This window comes from Pelobates fuscus, chromosome 3 (assembly GCF_036172605.1).
Source record: "Pelobates fuscus isolate aPelFus1 chromosome 3, aPelFus1.pri, whole genome shotgun sequence".
NCBI lineage: Eukaryota > Metazoa > Chordata > Amphibia > Anura > Pelobatidae > Pelobates > Pelobates fuscus.
Window position 1 is genome coordinate 357,107,922 of NC_086319.1, and position 25,843 is coordinate 357,133,764.

General features: G+C 41.5%; 1 protein-coding gene across 3 annotated transcripts in view; it reads right to left on the minus strand.

Annotated features, from left to right (window-relative positions):
- The window catches only part of ADGRE5 (adhesion G protein-coupled receptor E5), a 262,935-nt gene extending 241,807 nt beyond the window's left edge, over positions 1–21,128 (minus strand). For all 3 annotated transcript variants that reach the window (XR_010090463.1, XM_063449225.1, XM_063449224.1), the window contains exon 1: positions 20,081–21,128. Coding sequence is in view for 2 of the 3 variants with exons in the window: in XM_063449225.1 (XP_063305295.1) it covers positions 20,081–20,120 (40 nt within the window). In the remaining variant the exon portion in view is untranslated. The remainder of the gene's footprint in view (positions 1–20,080) is intronic.
- Positions 21,129–25,843: the final 4,715 nt, after the last annotated feature.

Sequence of the window (25,843 nt, forward strand, 5' to 3'; positions counted from 1 at the left end):
AGTACTTTCCTGTAGATATATAGATGTGGTAAAAGTGATGATTCCTTCTCATCACCCACAGCTTTTGATGGGCACCCACCGTTCTCACTCTCGGTGGTTGCAGGATTTTTATTTCGATGGCCATACTGGGCTGCTGTATTGTGTCACACATCCACTAATGACATTGGTAAGAAACAAGCATTATTTGCATTTTAGCTATTTATTTTGGGTGTTCTCTATAAAGGGTAATTCTGTGACAAAGTGGTAAATGTGTAGTAACCACTTTAAATATTCCACTGGTTTCCATGGTGATAGCTCCACTTTTACATCTTTGCCCATACATACTCTTTATACATTACCCTGTTTGTTTGTTTGTTTGTTTGTTTGTTTGTCCTTTGGCCGCCCACTCATTTCACAAGTACAATCTGGTTTTGGTTTCCTCCTTTTTTTTTTTTTTTACAAAACTCTAGTTTTTGTTTGCAAGACGTTTAATCATCTGCTTTACAGGCTGTGCTCATAAATGTTAGTGGCTTACATAATGTGTTATCTAGAATAAAGCTATGCATCAATCTACTGATCTGTCAGTGAGCACTTGGGAACAGTACAAGTGCAGTGGCACAGATGTCGTTAGGATTGGGGGTAGCTAGAGTGAATCTTAGACTAAAGAGAATTCACATTCAAGCTGTTGTATACTGCAGCTCTTATTAATCTCAGTTTCATCACGGGACACAGTCTGCAACTCCTTGAAGTCAGGTACCCGATAACCTCCCTTAACCCCAAGTAACCCTAACAATGTGTAAGCCGTAACCCACCAAACTAGTGCTTTAAATGCACATGTATATTATTATCTTTATTAGCTGTTATTAGATATACTCCCAATTGAAAAAAATAAGAAATAAATGCAGGCATGTTTTCATTGAGGTTATATCTACTAAATATTTTTATTTTTATTTGGGCAGTGAATTGTCCCTTTAATCCTTCCCTAAACGTTATGTTAGTTGAATTTGTCTTCTTTTTATACTCCATGACACAAGTCTCATTTTCCTTTATCAAATGATAGTATCTCATACCCATCCTATTTGTATGCAACCATCCGTATGAAAGTATTGGAGTGACCCAGTCAGTTTGTGTATGTATATACATCTGACTTGTCATAATGCAGATGTTTTTGTAAACAAACTAGTTGTTTGTTCCTTGATATTTTTTTTTTATTTAGTTTGTAAATAATAAACACTTAAAAGGAAAATAAATTTTAGCATACAGCACAGTGTATTAATAAATATATATATATATCATCTTCAATAGGACTCCGTCATCTATGGCATGCTGGACACCGTCTATAATTTTTATTAATACGTTTTCAATCTCTTCAGCATCTACAGGGGCAATCCCAATTTTTGGTCTGCTGTCCTGCTGTCCCGGACTGGTGTCTAACGTCTGAAGGCTCCAGCAAGTACAACATGAGTGTGTCATTAACCACTTATGCAAAATAGTGCCACGACACTAGGACCATGCAGAGATAGCTTCATCGTTGCTCTTTACATGGACTGCCCCCTGATGCCAGTCAACTGCTCCATCTTTTGATGGCTCTGGTTTTTTTTTTAGGCAGGACTGTCTAATTTTGCCCATAGTCTCCCATACTTTCTGTCCAAATGTCATACCCCTTGATTTGGGAAGTATGCTTTGGTGTTTCAAGTAAAATTTTAAGACAATCACCTGAGAGTTCAAACAATAATTTCCTGCCACCTGTACAGTGAAAAACTGTGAATCACTCTGCAAATCACAGAATTTTACAGGCTGCTGGCATTAAATGTTCCCTGGAGCCTTGTTTTAATCAGGAAGTGTCACTGAGGGTTTGGGAACTGAACTGTGATGAATTTCCAAGATGGCTGCCTGCAAGCTGAAACACTGATAGATACTGAAATGATAATTCAAGCTAAACATACTATAGTTTGAGTAGGTCAGGGGTCAGCAACCTATGGCACCTGTGCCAAGCATGGAACTCCAGGAACCAAACAGGCTCTGGCCTATCAGGAGCCCCAGTGGGACTTCAGATATCTGCTAGTGCAAAAAGATGTTGAGGGACAATCCTCAATTTATGCATTGCAGCACTTAGATACCCAGCACGTGTGAACGAGAGTCCACAGCAGCTATCGCAGTTCCTGCCCTTGACGTTTACCTGACCAGCCCGGTCCCCACTGGACCCCAAGGAAGCCACCCGCACTGCTAGATATATACAGAGCTGCAGAATAAGCCTTCCCCTCATACAAATAATGCAAACATCTCACGCACAAACACATACACAGACCCCACAAAACCACTGACAATAATACACACACACACACACAACCAGCCAACCCCCAAAACAGCCTCTCACATGCAATACCTCAAGCAGCCCCATACACAACGCACCAAACACACTATGTGACATATCATCCATACACAATTCCACAACCAGCCCCCATACACAGCCCACATTCAAAGGTAACACACCTCAATTTAAAAAAAATAAGACCAGCACACCAAGGGACTTCAAGATCTTAATATGGCACAGTACTACTAAAATGTTACCTACCCCTGGAGTAGGTAAACACAGTAATCTGTTTACATTGTTCTTTCCAACAGTATTATTAAAAGACATGCTTAGATGACAGAATAATTTAACAGCCCTCTCAGGAACTCTCTCAAGAGCCTTTTTGAAAGAGCTATAAAGACTACATCCACCACACTTCTGTGGTCAAGTTTCTAGCTACACTCGAATAGAAAGCACATAATGTGTTTTTTTCGATAAACAGCAACTTGTGAAACCTTTGTGATATCTTCATGTTATTTTCCACAACATGTACTTGACTATTATAACTTCTGCACTTAAATACCCTACGCAAAGATCCAAACATAGATCTTAAAAGAACACTCCAGGCACACTGAGGGACTGCATTAGCTTGAGGATGGATATTTGAATAGGTTGGAGATGGCCTATACTGATACCAATGACAAATTCAGAGTAAAATGCAAAGTCCTAAAGAATGATTTCAGGGAATAAGAAGCAAAAATTTAAGACGACCTGCATGTGGTATTTTCTGAGATACTATCTGTTCCTTATACTATCTGTTCCTATAGTAAAGGCAGCGGAAAATAAAACAAACAAATGGTAACCTTACATTTCTGCTTACTAATGCAAGAAGCTCGTATAACAAAATGGGGAAGCCTGGTCTATTGGTATACAAGGAACAGTATGACATAATTAGTATTACTGAGACCAGGAGGGATGAAACATATGATTGGGCGATTCATTTAAATGCATGTGCATTATTTAGGAAGGATAGAAAAGGGATATGTTTATATATCAAACTGAATTGAAGCCAAGTGTTAAAGAAATGGCATGTGAAGAAACACGCACAAATTTGGAAGCAATATGGGTACAAATAAGCATAGGCGGAAGCAGTGAAGGTCTGTGAACAGTGACGAGGAGACATCAAACTTGATATCAGTCAATGCAATACTTTCCCACAGGAAAGCAGTGAGAGGCTATTGGGCATGCGGAAAAACGCAGTGCCAATCAGCATGTCCTCATAGAGAAGCATTGAATCAATGAATCTGTATTGGAATCATTCACCTGAATGCTAGTGACCCAGGAAGCACCTCCAGTGCCCGTGTGAGTGATTGTCACTAGAGGTCTTAGTTGGCAGTAATGTAAACACTGCCTTTTCTCTACATTAGGCTGTAGCTTTTCTGGTCACTGTAGTGCCCCTTTAATCATTGGGCTGGGGGGGGACTAGCAGTACAGTTAGAGAAAACAGGATTTGGAACCTGATAATTGAAATTTTAAGTCTTAATTGATGAAAGCACCAATTAGAATAGATGCTTGTCTGGATCTTGCAATAACTAATAATATTGACCTATTTTCAAACATTCAAGTTAGGAAGCATCTAAGAAATTGCAATTTGAGATCCCTTCAAAAAAACAATTTATAAGGGATTCAAGAAAATGTAAAATTTTAGAAAGGCTGATGGCAATAGGATAAGGCATCATTACAACTAATTGCCTGGCAGAAAATATTAACTGACAAAAGCATGAAGGATAAATGGAAAGTCTTCAAACAAATACTACAAAATCCAACATCTCAACATATACCATTGGCAAACCAAAAAGTAAATGAAAACCAATATGGCTTAGAAGAGAGGGTCCGTAAACGTAATAAACAGTAACTAAAGGGCATTTAAAACATTTAGATCAGATCAGGGCCGGATTAACATAGGGGCTGATGGAGCTGCAGCTCCAGGCCCAGGCCCATGGAATAGGCCCATTTAAAAAAAAAATATATATATATATTTTTTTTTTTTTTAAACACACTACTCTTAGGTTTGCCACCTGACTGGTATTTTACTGGCACAGCCGGTATTTAAGGCTACCTGGCCATGCTGATATTGCAGTAATACCGGCAATGCAATTGCAGGTATATTTCTCAGTATAAACGGAGATTACTCTGCAATACTAGCACCGGCCAGTAGGGGTCACTGTGTGGAGAGAGGCAAGGATAGGAAGTTACAGCATATCCCTGCCTCTCTCTACTACTCACTGATCCTTGGGGGAGCAGCTACACAGCACAGAGTCCAGACAGCAGCTCTACAGCTCAGGTAAGTGAGGGATGGGGGGGAAGGCTACAGGGAGACATGGGGACACTGAGACACTAGGGGACACATGGGGATACAAACACTAGAGGACACTGGGAGACCTGGGGACGCTGAGATACTTGGGGACACTGAGACACTAGGGGACGCTGAGACACATGGGGACATTGGGAGACCGACACTAGTGGCTCAGTGTCCCCAAATGTTTCAGTGTCCCCATGTCTCCCAGTGTCTGTGTCCCTAGTGTCTCAGTGTACCCATTTCTCCCAGTTTCCCTAAATGTCTCAGTGTCCCCATGTCTCTCAGTGTCCCCCGGTCTGTCAGTGTCCCCATGTCTCACTGTGTCCCCAGTATCCTAGTGACATGGGGACACACTGAGACATTGGGACACTGGGAGAAATGGGGACACTGGGAGACTAGGGGATTGGGCGACATGGGGACACTGACACTGTGATACATAGGGACACTGAGACACGGAGACAATTTGAGCAATTAATCTATACAGCAGAATCAAACTGTGAGTAGTTTGTTGGTGATTTTACAGAATTTTCTCTGATGTCACTCCTTGTGATTTACATCATGTGATGTCATGCATAACTAATTAAATATACAAATGGCTGGTATTTTTTTTTCCATGAAAGGTGGAAACCCTAACTACTCTTCACATACTCTTGCTTAACCCCTTAAGGACCAAACCTCTGGAATAAAAGGGAATCATGACATGTCACACATGTCATGTGTCCTTAAGGGGTTAAAAGAACACTATAGGGTCAGGAACATAATCATGACCCTATTATGTTAAAACCACCACCCTGGCCCCTTCTTGCCTCCCTAAATACAGTAAAATATTACTTGTATTCAAGTCTGCAGCTGCTGGCTCTGCCTCTGAACTGTCTGCTGACATCATCAGAAGTGGTGGTCTGAGCAAATTAAAATACTTCCCCATAGGATTGTCTGAGACTGTCAACTAGGCAGATCAGGGGCAGAGCCAGCACAAGTTCAATATAGCCCTGGCCAATCAGCATCTCCTCATAAAGACAAATTGAATCAATGCCTCTCTATGAGGAAAGTTCAGTGTCTGCATGCAGAGGGTGGAGACACTGAATGGCAGTGCTGCACACTAGGCAGTACTGCCCCAAGAAGCACCTCTAGCAGCCATCTAAGGAGTGGCCAGCGGAGGTATTTTCTTTGAAAAGACAGTGTTTACTGCAAAAAGCCTGAATGGAATGATTCTACTTACCAGAACAAATACAATAAGCTGTAGTTGTTCTGGTGACTATAGTGTCCCTTTAAGTTTGGAAGCTTAAGAGGGATGTATGGGAACAAAACTTGTGTGGACTGGCTGACAATAAAATTAGTTTAGATAATGCAGACGTTGGTCACTGTGGCATGTCCCATTTCTTCAACACTCACTACATCCACCTGTTCTCTGTCTCAGACTATATACCAGGAACTTCTACCTGCTAGTAAGAAGGTAAGTCAAGTGGACTAGTGAGTGCTAGGGGACAGTCCTTAGAAAGCATGGAGTGAGCGCATCATTAGACGCATTTATGTCAAGCTCAGGTTCCTGCCTGCATAGTATGCCCCTAGTTGGTTTGCCTACATAAATTAGATAAAGAGATTAGCATAGAGTATGTGTTTTCGTATAGCTGCATCCTGTGAGTTTCCCTCCAGCACCATCTCCATCATATACATGACGCTAGAGAGGTATGACTGTTTTAGTGTTTTTGGTCGATAAGATTCTGTAATTAGGCCCATCATAACGGTCAGCACCAGGCCCACTGGGCTCTTAATCCGGCCCTGGATCAGATGGGTCAACATCATCCTGTAAAAAATTTAAGCATGCTAAAAAGACTTGCAAAAGGGCATTTATATGGCTAAACCAGAAAATGAAAAGCTTATAGCAGAAACATCGCTTTATGTACGTTAATGCCAAAAAGGTTAATAGTGAAAGTTTTAGTCCATTCAAATCTGAGATTGGTGTGATAATCATAGCAAAATACAGCAAATTAAGAAGTAAATTGAGATAATTAATTATGAAGAAAGGCTAGAAAAACTGCTTTTGTTTTCTTTAGAATAAAAGGTGTCTCAGAAGGTATATGACAGCATTATACAAATATACAGGTTTGGTACTAAGCACTATGTGCTTACCAGTTCATTAGCAGAAATATATAACAGACAGGATGTCATCCATTGAGACTGAAAGAAAGGTGCTTTAGTTTACAGCAGAAGGAAGGGGTCTTACAGTAAGAACAATACAAATGTGCAATTCTTTGCCAAAGAAGAGATTCTTATCAGATTGCATACATATTTTTTTTTAAAGGCCGGGATACTTTTTTTCTTTCTTTTTAAAAAACAAAATATTTAATGACATAATTAATATGTATGTGAACAAGTTGTAGATCAAATTAGAAAGAAGGTGGTTTTCCTTTGTTTGTGTAAAATTGGCTTTTGCTTCAACCTGTTTTTTTTATAGTTTTTTTTTTTTTTTTTTGCATTATTTTGGATTGACAGCATACATATATTTGCTTAAAGATTGAATTCTGTGGACTGGAGTCTTCTTTTCAGCCAAGAATGCTATGTAACTATGGAAAGTATGTGAATGATTATATGAGTTGTTCTATTTTAAAACAAAGTACTTTATTGTCTTTTTTTATTTGGTGAAAAGAATGTAGTGGTTAGGTTTCCTAGAGTCTCTGGACATCAAATCCCTGGTTTAATACTTTGAAGCAGTTTGACAAAAATTAACTCTCCGCAAGATCCAGACACCGCCTGTTCCTTCGAAACATTGATAAAGCAAAATTAATACTTCCTCATTATCAATATCAATTCTGTCCAACATGGCCAGCATTGATTGGTTAAGAGCACTTGGCTAACCCAGCCCCAGCACTTTCAGCCAATCACTATTATCCAGATTGGATGGAATTAACAATGATATTGAGGATGTGTCGAATAAACAGTCCTAGCACCATAACCACTACAGCCTGCATGGAGCTAGGAGTGCCCTGGTACATTTTTAAACACTATCAATTATATTGGGTCCCCTCCCAGGCTCCTTTGTCCTCCTCCAGTAGAGTGTGAGGCTCTTTCAAGGAGCTTCTGTTAGCTCCAGTAAACTAAACACTCATGCAGAGCCAGCTCATTGGCTGAGAGCATCAACTGAGTGATGTAAAAAAAAAAAAAAAGACCTGCATCGCAGGAGTGCTCAGAGCAGGAAACTTCTGGGAGCACAGGAAGAGGCAATTGGCAGATACCAGGAAAGTTGTGAAATCATTCTAGAATGGTTGGAATACTTACCTTGAAAGGGAGTCTGGGCACTCCTTGCACCATAACTACTAGAGGGACACAGGTTTAAAAATAATATCAGGAAGTATTACTTTACTGAGAGGGTAGTGGATGCATGGAATAGCCTTCCAGCTGAAGTGGTAGAGGTTAACACAGTAAAGGAGTTTAAGCATGCGTGGGATAGGCATAAGGCTATCCTAACTATAAGATAAGGCCAGGGACTAATGAAAGTATTTAGAAAACTGGGCAGACTAGATGGGCCGAATGGTTCTTATCTGCCGTCACATTCTATGTTTCTATGTTTCTATGTTTCTACTACAGCAGATTGCAGTGATAATGGTGCTTGAAGTGCTCCTTTAATTTTGAGTGCCCTGAAAAACCCTATTTGTTGTCAGACCACTTCTCTAAAGATTGACATACAACCAGGGGATGGCACCCATATATTCTATAACCACCTGAGTGCCCCTAATACATTAGCAATGAGTGAGTGCAAAATGACATGTTTCTCAAAACCTTCACAAGTGATTAAAGGCTGATTTTTAATTTTCCATAGACTTGAACAAGTTTTACATTGTTGATGTACTAAATAACTGTGTTACAGCACCAGCAATTATTTTAAAGGGACACTAAAGTCACCAAAACAACTACAGCTAATGTAGTTGTTCTGGTGTCTACACCATGTCCTTGCAGGCTTTTTAATGTAAACACTGCCTTTCAGAGAAAAGGCATTGTGTACATTACTGCTTAGTAACACTTCTTGTGGCAGTCACTCAGACGGCCAGTAGAGATGCTTTGTGGGTCATTGCTGCACAGTGTGCAGCACTGACGTGCTTAACACTCCCTTTAGAGATGCATTGATTTAGTGCCTCTGTATGAGGAGATGCTCATTGGTGCGCAATAGCCTCACAATGCTTTCCTATGGGAAAACATTAGACTGGTTGAGATTATCATATTTGATAATCTCAGCCAAGGAGACAGAGCTGGGTGGGGTCAGCCACGGTAAGCAGAGTAGTGCCAAGAACCTAAACTGTAGTTTTACAACTATAGTGACAGGAATACGTTTGTATTGCTGGCACTTTATATAGTGTTCCTTTAAGTATATGAATAACTACTAATTTAAAGAAGTTGATTACCGTCTTAGCACCTCAAGTAGTCTACATATTTAAAAACAGAATTTTCTGATTATGACCTTGATTTTAATAAGCTTTCCAAATGATCCAATACTATTAGAAAAGCTGTCTAAATGAATTATCCACAAATCATCGCAAAGACTGTCAGGGTGACTTCTGTAGATAAATCATTTGGAACTTTCTAACAGTAATGAATCATTTGGAAAACTTTTTTTAAATGTGAGTTAATTGAAGCAGGCCTCTTTAACTCTAAAAACAATCAAAGGCTTTTTAATTATATAACTTCGAGGTTGTTTCAGTCTGCGGTCATGCACTGGATGAATTATGTTTTGGGGATAGCATACATAAAGGAACAAACATGCATTCCTAACGCAGTAGCCTTAACCTATTTACCAGTCTAACCCTCCCTGTAATCAGGTGCATTTATACTTATATTTTCTGCCTTGGCGCACTGGTCTTGAGGCTGTAGATCCACCTTTCTAGCTGAGATCAAGGTTGATGATCTTAATTAATCAAATGTTTCCCCATATGGAATCAAATGCTCTCTTTGAGCAGCAGTTGATTCAATAACCGATCTGACTGGATATTGCAGCAGAAGCGCCTCTAGTGGCTATCAGGAAGAAAGCACTAGAGGTGTACTTAACTCTGCAATCATAACATTGCCATATCTTCTAAACAGCAAAGTTTTACATGGTAGGGTTCAAACTAAAAGGCTTCGGTGCCCAGTCCTCTTCATTGAGATGAAATAGTCTGGGTGCCACTAGTGGTCCTTTCGAACACATTTATAACCACTTGCATTGAAGGTTCAAGTTAAGCAGCTACACTGTGGACTATAAACAGCCATTGCTGATGTGTATCTAATCTACATCCACATGTACAAACAGGTATTTTGTAATAATGCAAAGCACTTTTCTGTTTTGTTTTTTTTACAAGTCTACCTAGACAACTGTGGTATTTATACAGACTGTATTTGTACTTTATTTATATTTTGTACTAGCAGCTGCGCCTGTTATACTCTCTTTTATTTTGCTGTTGGGACTCATATTAGGAGGATAAGTCCTTAATCATGTGTCTTTTCAGTTGTGAGATGAGCATATTTTTTTAGATAGATATCACTAAATCAAATCTTGATCTGGCCATCCTGTGAGATTCTCTTTATATCAAAGGAAACCACATGACAGGAAATCAATGGTGATTCTGATAGAAGCCCATGATGAAAGACTTCTCTTTTCTCTTTTTTCTCTCTTCCCCTGAAAAAAAGGCTGTAAGAATCCTAAGTAAAATTAATAAGAAATAAAATGAAGCAATACTGTTGGTGGTCACCAAGACTTCCTCCCCCCAAAAAACCCACCCAAATGGGAGCCCCCAAATCCTGCCTTTACCTGTACATGATGTGATAATGTTGAGGAGATTAAAACCTTTGGCGTCTGTCTAATATCCCTATCACATTCTCCCACTCCTTTGCAAAGCAATGTTTAATTGAGTCAGCCCATAAACTTTCCCCCTGAATTTTTCTCCTGTAACTTCTCAGGAGGTTTGCCATTAACACATGTTATTGACTGGACATACATACAATGAATTACACTGCAGATGAGGGCCAAATGGATGATATACGTGCAGAATTGAAGGACATTGGTTTTGATATATTGAATTTTTTTAATTTTTTTCAGACTGTAAGGTTGTTTGAACAGGCCCCTCATTATCTCTTTTTTTCTGTAAGTCAGACTTATATTGTTGAATTTACTTGTTTGTCCTGTGAACCTTTTTTAAGCACTGCGTTAAATGTTATACATTATAAAATTAAAGGTGGATAATATTCGGTAACAATATCACATTTTATGAACATTTATTTTACTGGGATCCTTCTTAACTAAAGGTTATCAAATAGCTATCCGTCCTCTAAAAATTAGAGATAAAGGGTGGTTGATAGAGAACAGTATTATTTCATATTGTTTTACAAATGACAAGCAGGTCGTAAAGGGGGCAGATGGTAACAATGAGTACAACTAGATTGGTACATGGCCAGTACAGGAATCGGTAGTGGGATAAGAGGCAAGTATGTGTGCAGACTGAGTTCCACACTTATTTCAGGTGCATTATAAATTGTATGGGATGTAGACTTGTGCATGGCATAAAAATGGGTTTTGGCTGTAATACGTCATCTGAAAATAAAATAATTTGTGGGGTGGCCAAATTTTGGGGGTATGGCGGTTTGGCGTATCAAAAGAAGAGATTCAGAATGTGAACACCATAAAACTGGCTTGTGACGATAGCAATTGATATACTATACTACAAACTATGCATTGTTAGTTGAGAAGTCTGCAGCATCCTCTGCTGCTGGTATGCAAATGAGGACAATCAAATAAGTAGTAACTATGTATATAGTGTTGCTGCTTAGTGTGTTTGAAAATGTTACTTGTATTAAATAGTACCTGTATTAATTATAATAGCTTGTTCTCTATGTTCTGTATATTTAGATTTTAAATAATTTTCACCACATACCGGTATTTAAGGACAGGTCACCAAAGGCTAGTCCTTGTCCAAAAATAAAGCATTGCCTGTTAGTTCCTCATGGAACTGTGTGGCCTGGTTTCTTATTCTGGGATCCTGGTAATCTTTGGACCTGTAGGCTGGATGCTTGGTCCCTGGATCCTGGGATAAGTCAAAAGAGCTACACCTGAGTTCATTTGTAAAAGCAGTAGCAGCATCTGCCTGGAAGAAGAGAGCTGCAGTTCGTGAGAGACCCCAGTCAAACTTCGGCGACTGGATCTGAAGTTTCAGAGTCCCCTGTGGCATTGGGGAAGCTGATATGGAGAAGGTACTCAGTCGGAGTACGGAAGCTCCGTCACACAAATAATGAATCAGACAAACCAAAAAATGGCCCAATAACAAAATTATTATAAATAATATGTATATATTTTGCATTACACTGATAGGAACATTTTCCCGCCTTTAACCCCTTAAGGACTGGACTTTTTTTGCGATGTTGTACATTTGCGACCATGCATCTTTTTGACACTTTTGTGGTGTTTGTGTTTAGCTGTAATTTTCCGCTCTCTCATTTACTGTTCCCATACAAATTATATATTGTTTTTTTTCAGGACAAAAGGGGCTTTCTTTACATACCATTATTTATATAATCTCATCTAATTTAATTTTAAAAAAATGAAAAAATATGATGAAAAATTGAAAAAAAATACACGTTTTTTGAATTTTATGTGAAAAATCTTTTACTCATCTACAAAAGCGAATGAAAAAAACTGCTAAATAGATTCAAAATGTTGTCCTGAGTTCAAAAATACCCAGTGTTTACATGCTTTTTGCTTTTTTTTTGCATGTTATAGGGCTATGAGTACAAGTAGGATATTGCGGTTTCAAAACATACATTTTTAAAATGTATCAATAGTGACATTGTAACACTGTTATCTGTCATAAATTGCTAAATAACACCCCACATGTACATATTTTTTTTAAAAGTAGACAACCCAGGGTATTCAATATGGGGTATGTCCAGACTTTTTTAGTAGCCACTTAGTCGCAAACACTGGCCAAAGTTAGCGTTCATATTTGTTTGTGTGTGAAAAAAGTAAAAAACTAAATTGAACGCTAATTTTGGCCAGTGTTTGTGACTAAGTGGTTACTAAAAACGACTGGACTTACCCCATTTGCAATACCTTGGGTTGTCTTCTTTTGCAAATGGTATGCCATCATGGGGGTAATTCTCATTCCTGGGCTACCATACGCTCTCAAAGGCAACGTAACCAACCTGGCCATTTTCAATGTAAAAATATTTGACCTATATATTTGACCCTGTAACTTTCAAAAACGCTATAAAACCTGTACATGGGGGGTCCTGTTCTACTCAGGAGACTTTGCTGAACACAAATATTAGTGTTTCAAAACTGGAAAATGTATCACAACAATTATATCATCACTAAAAGTGCTGTTTGTGTGTGAAAAATGCAAAAAAAGTCACTTTCACTGACAATATCATCGCTGTGATATGTTTTACTGTTTTGAATCACTAATATTTGTGTTCAGCGAAGTCTCCCGAGTAAAACAGTACCCCCCATGTACATGTTTTAGGGTGTCGTAGAACATTACAGGGTAAAATACAGTGATAGCAAATTAAATTCTCTGGTCTTTCGGCCTGGGTTGGCAGGCAGGTCCCTTAAATTGCAATCAATAAAATAACTTAATTATGTAAAAATATTACCTAAATACGCACGTAGAATTTAAATATATATGCATATTTATATATTTGAAGTCTACGTGTATATTTGTATAATTATTTATGTAATTTTGTATATCGACATATGAATAGTTCGCATTCTTTTTATTTATTTAAATATACATAGATATATATACAATTTCATTCTAAGTGTATTTTGATATAAATATATATATATTAATATCAAAATACAGTTAGAATAAAATTTCGTATAGATATATAATTTTTTTTCAATTTTTTATTATTATTTTTAATTTTTTTAATTTAATTTAAATTATTTATTATTCGTATTTTATAATATATACACAATATATATAGTTATTATATATATTATATATATACGTGTGCAAATTAATTATAAGTGTATTTTTATATTAATATATGTAAATATTAATATAAAAATACACTTAGCATGACATTATATATATATGATATATAGACATATATTATATAGGTATAATATATGTCTATATATCATATATATATATACACATATATAATAATATATTTTTTTTTTATTAACTATAACTTTAAATTTTTTTATGATTTTACAGCAGCAGGGAGACTGCCTGTCAGCACAGACAGCCCCCTGCAGGCAGAGACTAGGACACCTATTGTGACCATGTGGTCGCCCTGTTGGGCGATCACATGGCCCCAGGGGTCCTAAACCGCCATGGGGAGACTGTCTGGGCTGCAGGCAGTCTCCCCACACCGGGAGCACCGCCGATCGCCGCCGGGGGAACGACGGCGATCGGGTAAGTACATTTTAAATTTAGGACGGTTCAGGACCGTCGTTGGTCGGCAACGCAAAAATGCCGATGACGGTCCTGAACCGTCCTGCGTCCTCAAGGGGTTAAGTTCAAAGATTGAGTGAGAAAAAATAACCAGCAGAGGGAAAAACAGGAGGAACAGCATAAAAGCATAACAATCTATATTTATATATTACACATATATATATATATGCAGTATCTCACAAAAGTGAGTACACCCTCACATTTTTGTAAATATTTTATTATATCTTTTCATGTGACAACACTAAATAATTGATACTCTGCTTCAATGGTAATGTAGTAAGTGTACAGCCTGTATAGCAGTGCAAATTTGCTGTCCCCTCAAAATAACTCAACACACCCATTGATGTCTAAAATATTGGCAACAAAAGTGAGTACACCCCTAAGTGGACTTTTTCAAATTGGGCCCAATTTTGGGTGGCCACCATTTTTTCCAGCACTGCCTTAACCCTCATGGTCATGGAGTTCACCAGAGCTTCACAGGTTGTCATTGGAGTCCTCTTCCACTCCTCCATGACGACATCACGTAGCTGGTGGATGTTAGAGACTTTGCGCTCCCCCACCTTCCGTTTGAGGATACCCCACCAGGGGTCAAGTCCTGGGGAATAAAGTGTGGAGACACACACACACACACATATATTTTTTTAAATTAAAAATGTCCACCCAGCCTCCCTACCTGGAGAGCTGGCGTGGACCTGTCCCTGGGGTCCAGTGGGGCTTCAGTGCGGCCGGCTCTTGTCTCGCTGTCAGACGCGGCGAGGGAGCTGTTTTCTCTCTGCTCCCTCTCGCCGCCATATTCCAACTCCCGGCATCAGCAAACGGCGTGGCGAGAGGGAGCAGAGAGAACACAGCTCCCTCGCCGCGTCTGACAGAGAGACAAGAGCCGGCCGGGGGGGGGTCCATCAGGTGGCCATTAGGCCACCACTTGGGCCCCTCATGACAGGGGGAACACGGGGGCATTTGGGGGCGGCATTTTTTGCCGCCCCGAGTGCCTGCAGGACCACAAACAGAAACGGCGTTCCTGCTCTAAATAAAGTGCAGGAACGCCGTTCCCACGCGTTCCTGCAGGACTCGAGCCCTGTACCCCACAGATGCTCAATAGGGTTTAGGTCTGGAGACATGCATGACCAGTCCATCACCTTTACCTTTAGCTTCTTTAGCAAAGCAGTAGTCATCTTGAAAAGGTGTGTTTTTGGGTTGTTTATTTGGGGGGCCACAGACAGAATTCTGAATCGTAAACTAAAATAAACATGTCCACTGTCTGTTTCGTTTGGTACATGATCTGACTAAATTTCAGCTCGCAGACCTGGAATCTGTACGATCACGTTATGGACCAGAGCTTCCTTGCACCCTCTTACATCACCAGTAGTGAGTACTTGATATGTAGGCCGTGTCTTAGCTCTTTAGAAGCAAATAAATATTAACCCTGAAAGTCCCAGTCTCCTGTTAAGGTTTCACAGTGTCCATATGGTGAGACCCTTTATGTGCACACAAATACTCCTTTAGGCAATATCAAGACAGGAAGTACAGGGTTCGTATATTTAACGTATTAATTTATTCACGGTGATTTAAACAGTGTATAAACATAGTTGGATTTCTACACTGGGCAAGACCAGGCCCTTGAGAACTGGTCATAAGTTGATATCTTTGGTATAACTGCGATTTTGCATGTTACAAACTTAAACTCCTAATTACAGATGGCTCTTCCATTACAAGGCACTATTTATGATTGGATTGCTCTGGATTCCAAGTACAATTGGCTGTTTTTACATGTATGATGCTCATTTGACCTTTGCTCTTTGTCTTATTTGGGGCTGGAGGGGAATATTTTTAACCCCTTAAGGACCAAACTTCTGGAATAAAAGGGAATCATGACATGTCACACATGTCATGTGTCCTTAAGAGGTTAATCTCTGAGATCCATAGTGTCTGTGTGAGAGGATAACCAGAGTGCCTCTCTAACGAGGTCTGTTACAAATATATCTAAAATAAAAATGCACCTTTGTGATGATTAGATGCTTGGGAACACCCTTTTCATGCGGTTATTCATTACATCACATTTTTAGCAATAGAGTTTGATTCCTTGCAACAACAAATACAGTTATTTATTACCAAACTACCTGCCCATGTTTCTGGTCTTTGTCAAGTTCTGGTGTTCAAGGCTTATTGACCTCTGCAAAACACAGTGGGCAAGGTGTTGAAAGTATTTTTTATTTTTATGAAAAGTGTTTGACTCATTGTGTGCTGATATTATTGTCTTATTCATTAGACAGAGATCTAACACAATCAGTGTAACAAAGTCACTTTCTAAGTATGCATTAAAGGGCAACTGTCATCAACTATTCACTTGTAGTTTTTAAAAAAAAATTATATTTCATAGAAACATAGAAACATAGAATGTGATGGCAGATAAGAACCATTCGGCCCATCTAGTCTGCCCAATTTTCTAAATACTTTACTTAGTCCCTGGCCTTATCTTATAGTTAGGATAGCCTTATGCTTAAACTCCTTTACTGTGTTACCCTCTACCACGTCAGCTGGAAGGCTATTCAATGCATCAACTACTCAGTAAAGTAATACGTCCTGCTATTATTTTTAAACCTTTGTCCCTCTAATTTAAATAGCAAGTTAGGTAGAGTAGCAGTTGGTCAGATAACTAGAGTATGGCCCAATATGACTGCTCAGGCAGATAACAAAGTGAATAAAAAAAAATAAATAAAAGAAAATCAATACACATAATTTGAAAAAATCTATTTAATTTAATAAATGTAATAACGTTTTTCAAAATTAGAAGTGAAAATGTGATGCTAATTCTCTTTTAACTGTCTCATCAACACTGGTTTTCCACCATAGACTTGTCACTGAAGTGACCACCAAATGTTTACTTGCATTACAGTTCTATTGTATCAGAGTTGACATCTATACTAGAATGGATGTGGAATGTAATTTGTGTATCAAGACAAGTTAGACTTGTTATGTATTAATATTATTAGTATGATTTGTTATTATTTATAAAGCGCCAACAAGTTCCGTAGCGCTGTACAATTGGTGGACTAACAGACAAGTATTTGTAACCAAACAAGTTGGACAAACAGGAACAGAGGGATTGAGGGCCCTGCTCAATGAGCTTACATGCTAGTGGGAGTGGGGTAAAGTGACACAAAAGGTAAAGGGAGGGTAGAAGGGTAAGTTTCTACGATATTGTTCATTGAGGGCTAATAGTAAGCCATCTCATTACACAGATCCACATAGGAGTTACAGCACTAGTTTACGATTTTAATCAGAACCACTAAAACCACTTTGTTTTCACGCCTTATAAGTGGTTACATATAATGTTTTGTTAGGTTATTTTAGATTCTAAAAGTGAAGATTTATGTTCTCTGAACATCAGACGGATTATTCATTTTAGTGCAAATTATTGGGAATTCCTAGTGAGTGAATTATTGGGAATTCCTAGTGAGTTCACAGTTAATTTTATATTTTAGGTCACAAGTAAGATATGTTTGCAGTTCTGTCCAACAATTCACACAATAGTGAATAACTCTGTAAGCTATAGTAAAATGAAGATCAAACTGCAAAATATAGGCCAAAATGGCTAGGATGTGGCTCTAGCTGATTTTGAGAAATATTTTTAAAATCATTTACTTCTGCCTAAATTTTTCAGTTCATTTTTCAATTAAATACCTTGTATTGTTGTAGTCGAGCGCTCATACTCAGCCCGAGTATGTCAGCTAAGTATTCCCTTTTTGTGGTACAAGAGGTTTAGAATGATTATAGCAGTGTCCCGAATCATCAGTCGAGGCTTGACGAAGGGTAAAGCAAGAATATTTTTATTCGGTAACAACCCGTTTATATACACCTGTTCCCAACAGGGGTTCAATACAGCACACAATATATTCCCCACCATGGTGCTTGGTGTCTGGGACACAAAAGATTCACAACCAGAAATTCTGATTAGCTACCAGACACCAGGACGCCTTAGAACAGTATCCTCAAAATATTACATTTTCCCCAAATTAAACCCAAGCAGTGTGTGTCTCTGGAAAGCTCTCATCATGAGGGGCAAACTGTCAAAAAGCACCGAGATGTCTGAACCGAGAAATCATTAGGGGAAGTTTGAACGAGCTCTGACTATTTGCCGTTCTGGTGCTGATTTTCAGGCTGTTAAACGAAAAGTCCCGGTCATAGATGCTGGCTTCTTGTAGCTCCATGGCAGGGAGCTCTCACTATTCATGGTGTCCTTGGATGTCTTGTCACCTCTCTGATCCCACTTTCAAATAGCCCTCTGTTTGATGGTCCTGGGACCAATTGCTACCCAGATTAAGCTTTACCAGATTCAGAGCACAGTTCCTTGCAGTTTTTAGGTTGCACCCAGTTGGGCGCAATGTGCCTGAAAGAGCCTCTTTCTAGTCCCTGATGGTAGACTAATTCGGTCCACAATGTCACAAAGGCAAAGGGTGGAAGGAAACCTAAGTAATTAATCATTTTAGGGAGTCCTTCACCAATTGTCATCTTGACTGGGGTCCAAACCATTGACAAGTCCACACCATCACAATTGCTTAGTGTAGGGATCAGTAGCTTATGGTTAGCATGTCATTCATGGCATTTGGGTTGACCTGGCATGGTATGCAAGGCTGCCATACCCAAATAGCTCACAATCTCATCAGTGGATGCATACCATTGTACCTCTCGCTCACAATCTGGTGGTTACCTTGGTAATTCTCTGATTCACTAAGTGTCAGAATTGATGAAAGGTAAAGTGGTCTGCATGTAATAGAGGTGCAGACCACGGGCTCCACCCACCAGACCACAACATGGATTCATGCCCTCCTTGCTGGCCAAAAGTAAGCAAGTGGGAAGGGAGTGTATAAAAAAAAAAGTAACTTTTTTCGCATTATTTATATCATTTTATTAAATTAATTTCTTAAAGTGAACCTGTTGGTTAAAATTAAACTTTATTTATATATATTTCTGTAGTTTTAAAACTGACGAAAAGGGGAGCACCATTTTTATATACATTTTTATATATTTTCTAGCAATTTCGCTTGCACAATGTAGAGATGAAGAAATTAATTTGCATGAGGAATCGTTTCAGTTAGTGAAGCATGACAATAAGCATGGCAAATATCTTTTAAACAGGTCTCCCCCCCCCCCCCACATTTCTTTTAATAGTCCTCATATAGCACTCTTATCTATAAAGCGTAAACATGACGCAGACAATACTACATACACATCCATGACGTAATCCCACAAAGCAACCTATGTACTCAAGTGTTAACAAAGAAAAAGTAATCTGCAAAAGGGACTTTTTGGAAAAACACAACCAAAATAACGCTTACCCCCAACCTCAGTGAATAGCCTTGCCTGTTTAAATTGCAGCCAATTTACAGTTGCTGGTAGTATTACACGCTTTACAAACATCAAGCCTTGCTGTCAGAGAGATAATGGTGGTGGTGGTGGTGGTAGGGGGGGGGGGGGGTTATCAGGGCAAAATGGTGGCTTTTCTGGGTGCACACTGCTAAATATTTGGATGCATTATTTTGGTTTCCATGGTGATATCTCTCACCTTTGCAAAATGAGCACCTGATAGATCTTTTGATAAACCTCCCTGTAAGCGGGTCATCCCACACTGCCCGACATGCAGATTTACAATAATGAAAAATATTACTCGAATATTTCCATTGACGTACAAATATTACACCCCTTCCCATCGGCAATATTAGAATATTACACCCTTTCCATTAGTAATGTGAAAATGCTATTCTCCTTCCCATTAATGATATGAACATGTTACTGTGTACTGATATTAATGTGACAATATCACAATCAATAATACAGTATTATTGGACCCATTCCCACGAGCGATTCAAAAATCCCATACAATGATATACCATGTTATAAGATTAACTAACTGTCATTAATATTAAAATATGACATTCCTTGTCAGTAATATCACACTACCCTTCTCTTTACCATCAGCGATATAACTATATAATACCTATGTCCCAGTGATGATTGTATACAAAGTATTACCGAGTATCAGTAGAGTAATTATGGTGAGGTTCCTGTCCATGCTGTGTGTCTGTCACGGTTGGCTATAGAATGTTCTTTGTATCCTCCAGTCTGTGTGATGGATTCAGGACTCCCCCGTTCTCCTGGAGGTTCTGTTTACACTGTTCCCAGAGGATTGTTATCCAGTAAAGTAACTTCTTGTCTCCTATAGCTGAATCATTACACTCTCACAAGTCCATGCTGTGGGAGTTTCCCTTTGTAGTACTGTCTGTGTACTCAGTGCTGCTCTGACTGGATCTAATTTGAGCAGAACTCAGTGCTATATTTTGTACTATTCCCTGCCCTCTAGCTAGTTCCCCATGTTCACTCTGTGCTGATCTGATGTATTTCCTCTGTATCTCTCTGTGTAATCTCCCCAGCCCCTCCCTTTACACTGTATACTGTCCTGCCTATATCCCCTCTCAGTACCCCTGGTACCCGCAGTGTGCTCTGTCTGTATAGTGTGTAGGTGTCTGTTAAATCATGTGTCTTCTCTGTGTACCCAAGTTTACCCTAAACGCTTCTCTTTTTATCTTCTGCGTTTTGAATCCAGTTACTACTGTACAGTCCTGTAAGTACCCTCTGTGCTATGTTACTCCTGTGCAATTCTTCTAGTATTTTCTGTACTGTACCCTCTCTGTTATTCACACGCAGTCCGTCCAGTGTTCTCTGGACTACACAAACTGCAAAACCTGTGCATTTATTTCAACTCCCTCAGTGCTGTACTCCCTCTAACCCCTTTTGCAATATTGTCAGTATACTCTGTGCTATGCTCCCCTTATACATTCAGTGTGCTCTGTGTCCCCTGTGCTAGACTCCTGTGTGGTTGTATCTGTATATTCTGCACTATATTCTGGTATTTCATTCTCTATATCTGTACCCCTTGGTATTCCTCCTTACCTCTGTAAAATGTCATATGTAACCTTCCTCTACACACCATAATCCTATTCTTTTCACCTGCAATGTTGGTCCTTTGCAATTTTATTTGTATGTCCTGTACAATATATCCAGTGATCTTTATAATATACTATGGTATAATTTTATATACTTCCTCAGTGTATCCTTTGTCCTATCAGGGTGTTCTCCCCAAGCAGTTCTCTGTATCCCCTTGTGCCACCCTCTGTAAAATCTGTGTACATGGGGTTCTTGTTAAATCCCTGCAGCCCCTGCTTGTACTAGTTATCAATCACCAACACACAAAACTCCGTAGCCGCTTAAATTTTAAATTCACTTTGAATTCTCACTGTAGTGACTATATCTTCTGTAATGCTAAATGAGTCCGGGGACACAGATTTAGATTTCTGTGTTTCCATACGATTTCCCCTTGGACTCTTTCACAGCTCTCGGCATTGTAATTTCTCAACATGCCATGCTTTCCTTCTCAACGCGACTCTACGGGAAGTGCTGTGTAACTGGGGGTGTGAAAGTGAGGTCACTACCAGGATACAGACAAAAGGGTAAAGGGGGGAGTGGTGAGTGTGTGCAGGAGTGTGGGAGGAAAACGACTCAATGAGAACAGTGTAAAGAAGTTCACAGGGAACTGTCACTTTTTCGTTAAAACATTGAAAATTGATTGTGTTAACCCCGTCTGGTGACGCTTCATTTTCTTTGAAATGTTTATTAAAGATTTATTGAATTACATCACAATCCAGTTCAGTCTTGGCACAGCCTGGGCACTCATTATATTGGAAGAAAAGAAACAAAAGCCGTACACCTCGATTCAAGAATTAGAGGGTTAAAATGGCATGGCAGCAAATTTACCGAAAAATTGAGATTCAGTAACTGGCGTAACTGTGAGAAACACCAATTAGCAAAGGCATCCTACAATTCAGGCTCTCCGTAGGAAACCACAGAAACTGTGACACCGCTTGGTATTCAATAAATGGTGTTGCAGGTTTGAGGGTTTAAAGAAAACATTTTAGTAAATGCTACACCAAATGTAAGATCTCACTAAGTGCCGTCAGTCTAGTTAACCCTTTCAGAGCTGCAGCTTAGAGCAGTACAATGTGCTGCCCTCCAGAGGCGGCTCTAGACTTTATGAGGCCTTAGGCGAAACTCAAACATGAGGCCCCACTAACAAAAAAGTGTCACATATACACATTGATGCACAGTTTACCTGTGTATGTGCCTGAGAGTGTGTCTGACAGAGAGTATCCTTGTGTGTGAGAATGTATGTCTCTGTGAGCATGTTTGCGTTTTTGTCTGAGACTGAAGTGTGTTGTGTGTATGGCGGGTGATGGTGTGAGGGGGGTGATGGTGTGAGGGGGGTGATGGTGTGAGGGGGGTGATGGTGAGAAGGAAAGGGGGGTGATGGTGAGAGGGAGAGCGGGGGTGATGCTGAGAGTGAGCGGGGGTGATGCTGAGAGTGAGCGGGGGTGATGCTGAGAGTGAGCGGGGGTGATGCTGAGAGTGAGCGGGGGTGATGCTGAGAGTGAGCGGGGGTGATGCTGAGAGTGAGCGGGGGTGATGCTGAGAGTGAGCGGGGGTGATGCTGAGAGTGAGCGGGGGTGATGCTGAGAGTGAGCGGGGGTGATGCTGAGAGTGAGCGGGGGTGATGCTGAGAGTGAGCGGGGGTGATGCTGAGAGTGAGCGGGGGTGATGCTGAGAGTGAGCGGGGGTGATGCTGAGAGTGAGCGGGGGTGATGCTGAGAGTGAGCGGGGGTGATGCTGAGAGTGAGCGGGGGTGATGCTGAGAGTGAGCGGGGGTGATGCGAGAAGAGGGGGGGTGATGCGAGAGTGAGGGGGGTTGATGTGAGAGTGAGGGGGGTTGATGTGAGAGTGAGGGGGGTTGATGTGAGAGTGAGGGGGGTTGATGTGAGAGTGTTGGGGGTTGATGTGAGAGTGTTGGGGGTTGATGTGAGAGTGTTGGGGGTTGATGTGAGAGTGAGGGGGGGTGATGTGATGTGAGAGTGAGGGGGGGTGATGTGATGTGAGAGTGAGGGGGGTTGATGTGAGAGTGAGGGGGGTTGATGTGAGAGTGAGGGGGGTTGATGTGAGAGTGAGGGGGGTTGATGTGATGTGAGAAGGAGGTGGGTGAGGCTGAGGGGGGTGAGGCTGAGGGTGCTGAGGCTTAGGGTGGTGGGTGCTGAGGCTGAGGGTGGTGGGGGTGCTGAGGGTGGTGAGGGGGTGAGGCTGAGGGTGAGCGGGGGTGATGCTGAGAGTGAGCGGGGGTGATGCTGAGAGTGAGCGGGGGTGATGCTGAGAGTGAGCGGGGGTGATGCTGAGAGTGAGCGGGGGTGATGTGAGAATGAGGGGGGGTGATGTGAGAGTGAGGGGGGGTGATGTGAGAGTGTTGGGGGTTGATGTGAGAGTGAGGGGGGTTGATGTGATGTGAGAAGGAGGTGGGTGAGGCTGAGGGTGGTGAGGGGTGATGCTGAGGATGGTGAGGGGGTGATGCTGCGGGTGGTTGGGGTGGGGGGTGATGCTGAGGGTGGTGAGGATGGTGAGGGGGCTTATGCTGAGTGTGGTGAGGGAGGGTGATGCTGATGGTGGTGGGGTTGTGAGGCTGAGGGTGGTGGGGGGTGGTGAGGCTGAGGGTGGTGGTGAGGCTGAGGGTGCTGAGGCTTAGGGTGGTGGGGGGGTGAGGCTGAGGGGGGTGAGGGGTGAGGCTGAGGGGGGTGAGGGGTGAGGCTGAGGATGGTGAGGGGGTGATGCTGCGGGTGGTTGGGGTGGGGGGGTGATGCTGAGGGTGGTGAGGATGGTGAGGGGGGTTATGCTGAGGGTTGTGAGGGTGGGGATGCTAAGGGTGGTAAGGGAGGGTGATGCTGACGGTGGTGGGGTGGTGAGGCTGAGGGTGGTGGTGAGGCTGAGGGTGCTGAGGCTTAGGGTGGTGGGTGCTGAGGCTGAGGGTGGTGGGGGTGCTGAGGCTGAGGGTGGTGGGGCGTGCTGAGGGTGGTGAGGGGGTGAGGCTGAGGGTGGTGGGGAGGGTGGTGAGGCTGAGGGAATTGGGAGGGTGGGAGGCTGAGGGGGGTGGGGGTGGTGAGGCTGAGGGTGGTGGGGGTGCTGAGGCTGAGGGTTGTGGGGTGCTAAGGCTGAGGGTTGTGGGGTGGTGGGGAGGGTGGTGAGGCTGAGGGTGGTGGGGAGGGTGGGGAGGCTGAGGGTGGTGGGGAGGGTGGGGATGCTGAGGGTGGTGGGGAGGGTGGGGAGGCTGAGGGTGGTGGGGAGGGTGGTGAGGTTGAGGGTGGTGGGGAGGGTGGTGAGGCTGGCTGAGGGTGTTAGAGAGAGTGATGAGGCTGAGGGTGGTGGGGGGTGAGCCTACCTTTAGTCCCTGGTGGTCCAGTGGGCTCCCTGGTGGTCCGGTGGCCACTGCTCCCGGTCTGCAGCTCCGCAGAGCTGCAGACCATGTAATCTCGCGAGACCATCAGAGCGTTGCCGTGGTAACCCGCGGCAACGCTCTGATTGGCCGGTTTTCGCGAGACACATGGTCTGCAGCTCTGCTCACTGCGGAGCTGCAGACCGGTGTCTGCGGTGGCTGGCCGGGCAGCCAGGAGGGGCCTCGCACCCGGCGGCATACCGGGCAAGCCGCCGGGCAGGGATGGACTGACAGCCTTCTGGGCCCCCAGACAAAATTAGATCCAGGGACCTATAGGAAAACATGTATGTGTGTGTGTGTGTGGGGGCAGTGTATGCAGTGTGTGTGTATATATGGGTGGGCAGTGTATGCAGTGTGTGTATATATATGGGTGGGCAGTGAATGCAGTGGGCAGTGTATGTGTGTGTGTATATGGGTGGGCAGTGTATGTGTGTGTGTATATATGGGTTTGCAGTGTATGTGTATATATGGGTGGGAAGTGTATGCAGTGTATGTGTATATATGGGTGTGCAGTGTGTGGGGGCAGTGTGTGTGTGTGTGTATATATATATATATATATATGGGTGGGCAGTGTATGCAGTGTGTGTATATATGAGTGGGCAGTGTGTGTGTGTATATATGGGTGGGCAGTGTGTGCATCGTGTGTATATATAGGTGGGCAGTGTGTGCCGTGTGTGTGTGCATACATGGGTGGGCAGTGTGTGTGTGTGTGTATCTATGGGTGGGCAGTGTGTGTGTGTGTGTATCTATGGGTGGGCAGTGTCTGCGTGTGTGTGTATATTTATGGGTTGAGCAGTGTATGCTGTGTGTGTGTGTGTGTGTGTATATATAGATAGATAGATAGATAGATAGATAGATAGATAGAGATAGATAGAGATAGATAGATAGATAGAGATAGAGATAGATAGATATAGATAGATAGATAGATAGATAGATATAGATAGATAGATATAGATAGATAGAGATAGATAGATAGATAGAGATAGAGATAGATAGATATAGATAGATAGATAGATAGATATAGATAGATAGATATAGATAGATAGAGATAGATAGAGATAGATAGAGATAGATAGAGATAGATAGATAGATGGGCAGTGTGTGTGTATGTATATATATTATATATATATAATTAGGTTATGGTGGGGAAAAATTGTGATTGAAAACCCCTTCCACCTGAAGTCTGTGGATACTTAATACAATGTTAAACAAAAATCTGCACACCAGTCAAGCCATAAGACTTGCTTTTCCCACAGAAATCCCAAAACTGCAGCGATGTTGCAACCGCCAAGGATTCTGGGTGGGCATATGCAAATTAGTTCAACAAAGAATCACATTTTTGCCTCATTCCATTTTAAACATGGATTCCTTTTAATCTGTGTTTGCAGTATACAACTGCTTGGAACACAATTTAGGAAAAGATGCAAAACCAG